Below are 10,396 nucleotides of genomic sequence, written 5' to 3' on the forward strand. Positions count from 1 at the left end.
AATGGGAAACTCTTCCTCACCCAGCGTACTCACCAGACATAGCGCCTTCTGATTACCACTTGTTCAGATCGATGCAGCACGGCTTGAGTGGTACACGCTTCCGAAATGTTGAAGAAGTGCGAGAATGGGTGGACGAATGGATTGCTTCGAAACAAACATCGTTTTATCGAGATGGTATCGCCCAGTTGCCAGAAAGATGGCAAAAAGTTGTAGAAAGTGATGGAAAATACTTTCATTGAAATAATTTAAATACATTTTTTACAATAAATGCTTTTTCTCAGTATTTTTTGGGCGGAAACTAAGTTAAGGTCCTAATATTTCATCCAGCTTGATAGAGATCATCAAATATCAAATCGTAACGTCTCTAAATTTTGCGAATTCTCGTCCGCAGAAAAACAATGTATCGAAACGCAAAAAATTCTTGACCATAATTTATTTCGTCCAGCTCAATAGAAATCAAGTGCCAATGTCGTAATATCAAAATTAACAGAAATATCCGTGAATATCTTCGATAGTCATTTTTGATAAATTATTTTTTTTAGCGAGATATGCTTAACCCCCCGCGGACAATGTTGGATGTTTGATTTGTTGGAAGCCCGAGCAAATATTTGATTGTTCACCAACTTTTGTAAAAAAAATACGGGAAAAAGTAAAAACAAATCTGTTTGCAGATCTTGTTTTTACGCTTTTATTGCGCAATTATCTTGTAGTTGAGGTTTTACTACATCTCTGAATGTCTCCAAAAGTATTGATTTTCGATAAAATTATGAAAATTATGGAAATTATGAAAGTTCTAAGCTGTCTGGGTCTGAGAGATCCAGATTGTACTGTATGCCATTAAAAATTGCACGCGGAGGATTAATTTCTATTTGCGTTCCTCTTTATTTTTAAACACAGCTGTACGTATGTGTCAAAGTGTCACGTAATACCGTGGAGAGTTCGTGTACTTTCATAATTTGTTTCGCTGTCAACGATACAGAGTGTAAAGTCGCTCGGCGAACGACTGTGCAATATATGTGACTGGCGTTTGATGCTTCCGATCGTAATCTATCGGGTTTAACGATCGAATAAAAATTTGATGTTCCATATACCGTGGCAATTGAGGTAGATAAGCATTACTGCGAGCGCGACCCATAGCTGTATTACACTTTACAATCGTCCTACTTCGCTATAATCGGCGTTTAAACCATGACAAGGACGCTACGACATACACTTCGCATCGTCAAACGAACAGTGTCGCCGTGGCCGTCATTAAAATCTCATTTGACTGTGGTACTCCCGTTCATTTTCCTTCTGTTTATCCCGCCCAGTAATTCGAAGGCCCTTGACCAATATGTATGGCAGTTATTGTCGAGAAGTTGCGACGTGGCGGTGGCGCAGCCGCGCGTGGTCAAACTCACTTCGCGATTCTCACGACGCAGTAAAAACGAATACTAGAAGATACGAGTGGCACTTTTGGAGATATATGAGTGTAAATAAAAGTCCGGCCAGATGCGACAGATAAAGACACCTTAAGAGATTAAAGAGGCATGCCGAGAGCCTGTAGCACAGCCCTGCACAATAAAATAACTGTAAAATAACAATAAAATAACTATCATGTCTTCTATAAACAGCGAAACTCGATGCAAGACGTTTATAATCGAGACTATCGATTCTACTGTCACGTTACGCGCTCCATGCCGGCAGCGCGCTAAGTCGCACGGTATTCATTATTGCTGAGGCCTTAGCTCCATGTTGAGCCGCGCGCAAACTCTTCGGCCGCAAAAGTTCCGATACAATAATCCCGCTCTTCGCACGTGCACTTCCCCGCAAGTTGTGCAACCTTACTCCTTAGCATTCCATTCCGGGTGGAACCAGTTATGCCGTTCAGTATCGCGCACGTGCGCGCGCGTCGCGTACAGGGGTTATACATCGTTAACTCTTGATGCATATGGCAATTCGCGTGAAAAAGAGAGAAAGAGAGAGAGAGAGAGAGAGAGAGAGAGAGAGAGAGAGAGAGTGAGACCGAGGAGTAGAGAGGACGAGCGGAAGGGACAGAGAGGAAGGGAGGATTGTCAGAAAGGAAGGGAGGATTGTCAGTGCCGGCTTTGATTTTCCGCGATACGCTACTGCCAATTATTCAACGTACACGTTAGCCCATTGTGAATCTGTCGAGAGATAGTGGTCGATTACTGCATCCGAAGTGGAGCCGTTATGTCAATTTGCATAATGCATCGATTAAATAAACGGGTTGCGCGGTCCTGTCCGATGTCGTAGAGCATGCTGGCGGAGGGCGCGTCGTCCGCAAAACAACTATTGACAGGGAGAATTCTCGACGCCGTTCACGTTTCGTGCGTGCGTCAAAATTAATGCACGCGCCCTTCTTTTTCCGGACGCGAGCGCGTCACACGCCTGCCGCGCGAGCGCATCATAACGATTATGAGGTTGTCGCCGTGTGTGATGTCATTACGTGACGGTGACGGCGGTGACGGCTCGTGCTCGCTAACTTGTCCTTCGCCATCAATTAGGGGCGTAATCGCGAGCGGGGCCCGAAATTCCGCTCTCTTTTACTTACGCGTGCGCGTGTCCGCGTAAATCAGGACGCGTCATCTCTGTCGAGCCGCAACGCCGAAATATCGGCTAGCCGGATAGATTTTCCGTCTTGCTCGTTTCGCGTTTAGCGCGCTATCCGTCACAAACCGTTGCTGCGCGACGATCACGAGGTTTCGGCGACGCGATTATTCTAGACAATATCGCGTTGACTTGTCGTGATTCGAATAATTTTTTTTCAGCGCGCAACATTGGAAAATGACGTTTGGTAGTAGCATCGTGTGAATCATCAAAACATTTTGTACGTTAAATAATTCGGGACCACAGTACATACGAAGTTCATCAAAGGGGTGACTTTGTTATTTTTGGAAGTATTTCAAAATGGCTAACGGCATTTGTTTTATTCAAAAAAGTAGTCTTGCAGTCGTAACGAAAATGATGAAAGGTAGAAAGAAAATCCAATGAGTATTTTAATTAATTAATCTTTTTTCTTAAATATATTTTTCATATTATTTCTTTTTTATTTTCGTCAAACGATGTCAACTAATTTGAATCAGGCATCTAATTAGAATGAGAAAAAAGCTTTGAGAAATAAAGTTCTGAGAAATAAGCTTTAAGAAGTGTGAGAAATTAGCTAAGTTGAATAAATAACAAATATCGCATATATGTTTTATATTAAAATAATATAAATGATAGAGATAGAATTTATATTTGAACTATTTATAAAATTTAGCACAAGAGAATCTTTCCGTAAAGAGTCTTTTCTTGGCGTTCCTTCAAATTAAGGGAATGCTGGAGTCGATGACAAATTTGAAAAATGTCGATAATGCAGAGACGATCGTTCTAACACAATCACACTATTCTTTTTGTATTTCTTGTACATACATATATATAATAATATATAATTTACATAAATATGTATAACTTTGTTTTATCGTATTTAACGAAAAACCTAATCACGCATAAAGAAATCTTTCTGCAAACTTCTCAGATATTCCTAAGCTCCTGAATTCAGATGCGAAGATACAGTAACGTTCTTAAAAATTTTTTGTTTAAAGTATCCACGTTTTCGATATGTACAAGCTGCGGAACTTTTGGAAATATTACACTAACTGACAGCTTGAGATTTTACATTTAAAATTCTTTTTTGTATTTGTCACATATTAAGCAATGCTCCAATTTATTTACGCACTTTTATTGCGTAAAAGCATTTGTAATTCTGTACAACCAATACGACGTAAACTTTGCAGAAAAATATCATTATTCTGTTGGTAAGTTTTCAGCATCCCTTTAAAGCCAGTCACGCTTCTTACAAAAGTGACTGTGACAGACAAAAAGAGACTAGCGGCGAGAGACAAACGAATGCATAATTCTCACACTCACCTAAATCGCTTGTACATATAACTAGAATGCTATTGTTGTAAATTCTACGTACCGCAGGCAATTTTGTAGCAGATATAAAAAAAAATAAATTTTAACTATGACATTTAAAATTCTACCTAGATCAGTAAAACATTTTTTTTTAATATTCGCAAAGAGCATTTCTACGTATACCTTCTTCTCATTGTAAGATATTGATAGAAGTCATTATCTTAAAATCTTATCAGATTTTAAAATTACTTAGTTCCACACCCTTGTATGAACAATTCAAAGAGAAATACAACAATATCTTTTCGAATTTTGTCAGACGTTTTAAGATGTTCTTGAAAATTTTTTTGTTTAAAATATCCACGTTTTCGATATGTACAAGCTGCGGAACTTTTGGAAATGTTACACTAACTGACAGCTTGAAATTTTACATTTAAAATTCTTGTTTTGTGTTTGTCACATATTGAGCAATGCTCCAATTTATTTACGCACTTTTATTGCATAAAAGCATTTGTAATTCTGTACAACCAATACGACGTAAACTTTGCAGAAAAATATAATTATTCTGTTGGTAAAGTTTTCAGCATCCCTTTAAAGAAAATGAAAACTGCCCCTCTCTCTCTCTCTCTCTCTGACGCGAATTTTGAGATTTTTATAGTTTCTAAAAAATACAAGTGATTCAAAAGATAGTATAAAAAATCACAAAACTTTTTCATCAAAGCCTTTTTCTTACTCAAATTAGATGCCTAGTTGACATCGTTTGACGACAATAAAAAAAAGGAATACTAATAATATGAAAAATATATTTAAGAAAGAAAATTAATTAATTAAAATTAATCGCGCTAGATTTTCTTTCATCTTGATTTAGCTAGGTACCTGCTCTGACACGCTTTCTCTTTAATACAGAAAACGATCACTGTAATCTTCTTTTTCTCATAGAGACACGGCTACAAAACGGTCGCTGCAGCAAACTCTGTTAATTAATCCAATTATCGTCGTTTATTTAAGCGCTTATAGTACCTGTCAAAGTTCTATGTGCTCGACTACTGGATATGGCCGACAGTGATGAAGAGAAAGTGTTTTATCCGCCACGCAATTGTGCGCGCGTCCCGTAGAAACATTTATTTCCATGTTTTCCGCGCTAGCTCGCATCGCGTGAAACATTTGATCAAGTAATAACTATTCCACATGACATTACGCAGTTTTAATCTATCGCAATGTGCCGTTCATTTCCTCAGATATCACGCGCACAGAACGTGTCGAGATCACACGAATTTCTTTGATACGAGGATTCGATTAAGTCGTATTTCTTCGCGATTTTGTAACTTTTGATGTCGAATATTTCGCTGGTCGAGAATCGATTGAAACTTGGCCAACGTTACTTTTCGAAACAGACCTTTCCATTATACACGACAGTCTATACAGAGATAGTTTGTCTAGAATCGTAGTCAGTTTCAACGCAACAACTTTCCGGAGGAGACTAATCATTCGTCTTTCACGTTGCCGCGCTACCTCACGTCAGCCAGTATCTACCGTTTCATAACTCCGCGTCGAAATACAAACGATCGATACGCATTGGTATAAGATCTTAATGTAGGCGCATAAATATTTTCGCTATGTTGAAAGTAGGGAAATGTTGCAAGCGTAAACATTTCGGGCTGGTTGCCTTTGAAAGCAATGTTGGGATACTTAAACGTATCGCCGTACAGGATCGGTAGCAGAACTTCGAATGAAACATAAACCCGAAGAAGAAGAGGAAGTAATAGAGGAAGAAGAGGGCGAAACCTTATAACTAGAATCAAAGTACCCTTCCGATCCGAACCAATTATTTGTTTCCCCAATCCCATTATTGGAGGCAAACGAATAAGGGCACGGCTTCTTCCCCTTCGCAATTACATATTATTTTTTATTCCTCCAACTCTCTCTCTCTCTCTCTTTGTTTGAGACAGAGAAATGGAGAAAGAGACTTTCAAGTTTTTCATTCACTTACGTGGCTCGTCGACATTGCCGAGCAAAACTTCCGCTACGACGAACCGGGCCAGCAAGCTCATCAGCAAAAGCATCCTCTCCATTGTAAGCGATTCCGTGCTTCCCATCCTCTTCGTTCGGATATCGTCCTCCTTAAGTCCCGTACTTAAGCGAGGGGTAGGAGCGAGGTGAGGTGGGATGGGATGGGATAGGGTGATGGGGATGGGGGAGGAAGCCGACGCGGCTGATAACTTTCAATGAGACGAATCCTCGGAGATCCGTCAGGTCCGAAATCTGGTAACTAACGGGCGCATCTCGTCATAAGTAGTGGATCCGTCGCATCGATTTGACCCCGATGAGTCCTCCTCCTTCTTCTTTTTCTTTTCCTCCTCCTGCTTCGAGCCGATTTTCCACGGTGACCTCCGATAAAACGCCCGATATACACTTTTAACGGGTAACGAACGAGGGGACACGGGGATGTCGACGGATGTGAGAGGCTGAGAGGGACGGGGGAGCCACAGGGGGAGGCTAGAACTGCGCCTCGAGAGGAGACTTAAGTGCAGCTCACGGAGCACGCGAGAGAGCACAGCTCGCTCGTAGAGTCCCGACGTAAAACTGAGGATTATAAGTAAGTCGCGCAACTCCTTAAGGGCTCCGCGCGCGATTACGCGCGTTATTTATGTATGCAAACTTCAACGCCGTCTAATGGGGTTACTCGATCGGGTAATTGTACATCCTTGCATAGTCTATTGGCGTTCACTTCATACACCACTAAGTTTCACACGCGCGGCCGGCCCGCGCTCCTCCTCCGTCATCGCTCGGCAATAATGACGTAATGATGTTTTCGAGAGCGTGGGACGGAAAAATCGATAAGTTAGGTAGGTGGCAACTTCGTTCGCTGTATCGCGCGATAAGCGCGTCGAGCGTTACACAAGGGTGTCAGGGGTTATCATCGTTGTGTCGTGCGAGCGGAAGCATTTCACGTTGCACTTTGGTATATCGTTATTATTACCACCCACTCTCCACGTAGAGAGCACGTTTTTCTTCCTTTCTGCCACCGCAGGGAAGTTCACGGTGCGCCGCTCTCTTTTTCCTCCTTTTCTCTCTCTCTCTCTCTTTCTCTCTCCCTCTCTCCCTCTTTTTTTCCCTGTCTCTCGGGATAATTATAATCGTTGGGGCGGATGTGTCCCAGGATGGTTCAGGCAGAAAATATTGGTCAATGCCGAGGAGCGTTTGTGTCCTTCAGTTACTCGACGGATCGATCGACGGAGTCTCGGTGATCAATGCGATGAGATTTCAGGTACAATTGAGAGTTTCCGGTGAGAGAGATCGCGCCGGAAAAAGGAGGCAGTCACTTGTCTATCTTCGTCTACTCATTCGTGAAAATATATTTCGCTCTCTCAGAACCGTCTGAGCGTGATTCCGTGATACCGTAATTTCGTGATACCAGACCACACTTGGAACAATTTTTTTTCAAGAAAGACGCACAGCGTCGCGCGAGCAGCAAGAGGGGGTTGCTCCGTCGCCTTCTCTCGAAGGGCTACACTTTCGTGAATACACTTCTCACTGTAGACCGCGGTGCGATAGTCGGCAATCGCTTCCGGTGTTCAGTGCACACACGGGAGGGATGATCGGATCGAAGGTGAGTTAGTCAGTGATGGCTCGACAGTAAGGCTCTACCGATCGGCCGATCCTCGGGGAACGCGAACTCCCGCTCGTGATGGAAGGCGCGCTCACTGCTGCGTTGCGGCAGGCCTACTGATGGGGTTGCCGGAGCTTTCGGCTCGGCTCGGCGCGACTCGTGCGACTCCGTCACCCTCCGACCGCTTAAAGCGCTCGCCGACCACTTTTCATCCCCGTCGTTCTCGCTCCAGCCCGTCCCGTCTCGCGCGCACCCCCTGTCCCATCTGCGCTTCGCGAATCGGTGAACGTTAGAAAACGGCTGCTGTCGCTGAAAACGCTGAGACCGCGAACGATACAGAACAAAGAAACGTGGGCCATTTGTATTTTGCTTGTAGTTAGGCGTGAGAAATGTTAGCGGGGTTGGCGGGGATGTACTCTGGGCGCGCTCTAATGCACTTAGGATGCTGCTTAGTGATGAGCGAGGAGAATCTCGAGAACGAAATTGAATTTAGAAAGGGCCACGACCAAATTTGGAGTCGTCGAAGAATCAAATCCCGATTGTCGCGTTACATAGAATATATGTGTGTGTTCACCGTAACAGTATCCATTACATTCTTATCAATCACAATAGTTGGACAAGAAAAAGTTGTAGACCCAACTAATCAAATTTTAATTTTTAAATAGCAATAAATGGATATTTTAAATGGCAATAAAATGGTATTAAAAATTTCGTAAATGTTCTTCCTAAAAATTTTAAGTCAGCTTCACTTTTTTAAATGGAACTCTTTATCTCTTTTATGCGTGATGTCATAAAGAGAATCGAAATGAATTCAATAATGCTGGTCATAATTGGTTACCTCTATTGCAGTTTCACAGGGCAAAATAAAATACAGTAAGATAATAATAAAGAATTTCAACGACGTATAACACAAGCATGCGGAAACATAAATCGAAATATGCTAAATATAAAACTCTTTGTTACAGAAAGGGCAGAGATTTGTGTTGCAGAAAATGGATATTTCGAACATATATCTTCTGAGCACCTAACGTTATTCGTTACATTGTATTCTAAATATTATCGTATCTTCTGTCTATATTTTCACTGTTAATTGTTGGTAACATTATGTATCACTATTGGACTTGTTTTGACACGTAAAAGTATTCTACACGTAAAAGAGATATAGTTCCACGTGAAAAAGTGAAAATAACCTTGATTTTTTACGAAGAGAAACGTTCGCGAAATTTTTATCATTGTATCTTATTGCCGTCAAAAAACGTATTAATTGATGTAAAACTTTTCCTGTCCGATCATTGTAACCGATAAGAAAAGAGTGGATGACTGTTGCGACGAACACCCTGTAGAGAATGGCAAACAAAACCGTCACTCCTGGTTCCAATAAAACTTGGAGAGTTTGCACCACGGATAAAGGCGGCTTTAATTTTTGTTTCGGCTTACAGAATTCAGAGTTCGAGACCACCCTGCGAGTTTCGTGTCCGCTCGGTCTCCGAATATATTATATGATACGCGGATATGCCATATGAACAATTCTTCGCGTCACTTCGCGCTAAATAAGAGCTGGAAGTTGCGCGCAAAGGACACACACTGCGCGAAACACAAAGCACTCTGTAAAACGCTGTGTTCCCAGCGAAATAACAATCACACGACCTAATGGTCAAGATGACGCGGTCCACCTCGCTGCAGCTTTTGACCAAATACGTCCGCGACCACTTTGTGTCGTCCGATTCACTGAAATTAAATTTTGTCGCGTCTTGTGTGCCATATACGCAAGTTCACCGTGTACGCAAACTTCACAGGAAAAACGTCGGGAGACGCGCGGGACTCCCCAAGACGAAACTTATTACCCTGCTCTTCATCTTTTATCATCTTCCCCATTTAGGACGAGTAACTTCGCGACGTAAGTACGAAATGTGTTTCAAATAATCACATTGTCTTCAGAGTGAACTTCACGAACCTTGAATTGGCCCGATATTAATTCCAGAATTCTGCAGCATATCTCGCGCTATTAGTGGACGGAAAATTCGATGTACTTGTTGAACGAAGGTTTATGACACAAGTTGCGAAGTGCAATGCACTCGTATGGGATATATTTATACATTTACGGTAAGCATTGTCAAGCAGACCTAATAAAACGGCTCGTCGATGACATTATGTAGACAGCAGTGAATTTATGCAGAGCGTGTGGACGCCTTTTGCGAGCAGGAATATTTAAAAGTCAGGATATACCCTCCCCTATTTTTTTTATTTTCCTGCCAATTAATCTTTCAAAACCACGCATCCCGGCGCGCGCAGCTTTTTACGTGCGCTTTGTGTTGTTGCGGCGAAACGTAACAATTCAAGAAAAATGACAACTGCCAATGTATAAAAAAGCGCGAGTATTAAAAGCTAAAAATTGAATTACAGAACAAGCCGGATTTAATTTGTGCACCCCGCGGGCAGTGAAAGTGATTTACGTACGTACGTCGGCTGACCAAAAAAACGGGGGAAGGGAGGTGGAGAGGGAGGGATGAAAAACTCACAAACGCGTGCACGCGTGAAGCGCGCTACATCGACACGAGGATTTTAAATTCGAGAATAAAGCTGGCGAAATGCAAAACGTTAACTCTTCGTTAGAACACCACCTCTTTTGTAGAGTCGAGTTTGCGGTTCGCGTAACGAGAACGAATTTGAAAACGGCAGAAATCACGCATTGTTGGCGGAACTCGCGCAACTCGTGAAAGGAACTCCTAAAAAAATCGGCCCTTCGAGTAGTCACCTCGCAATTCTCGCGACGGAAATTTCGCATTCGTGCACACGAGACACGCGTGCATTCAATAGGCACGCCGGCGTGCAACATCGTGTCTGTTATAATTGCTATATACTCACTACAAGCGCGTATACGCACTAAGG

General features: G+C 42.2%; 1 protein-coding gene across 1 annotated transcript in view; it reads right to left on the minus strand.

The window, feature by feature from the left end:
- The window catches only part of LOC116843982 (hemicentin-2-like), a 50,868-nt gene extending 43,172 nt beyond the window's left edge, over positions 1 to 7,696 (minus strand). Inside the window, exon 1 of the mRNA XM_032815006.1 lies at positions 5,888 to 7,696. Within this exon, the coding sequence (XP_032670897.1) occupies positions 5,888 to 5,993 (106 nt within the window). The 5' untranslated portion in view covers positions 5,994 to 7,696. The remainder of the gene's footprint in view (positions 1 to 5,887) is intronic.
- Between the last annotated feature and the right edge of the window lie 2,700 nt (positions 7,697 to 10,396).

Source organism: Odontomachus brunneus, unplaced genomic scaffold, assembly GCF_010583005.1.
Source record: "Odontomachus brunneus isolate Ranch 3 - 2012 unplaced genomic scaffold, Obru_v1 Obru_scaffold_037, whole genome shotgun sequence".
Lineage (NCBI taxonomy): Eukaryota > Metazoa > Arthropoda > Insecta > Hymenoptera > Formicidae > Odontomachus > Odontomachus brunneus.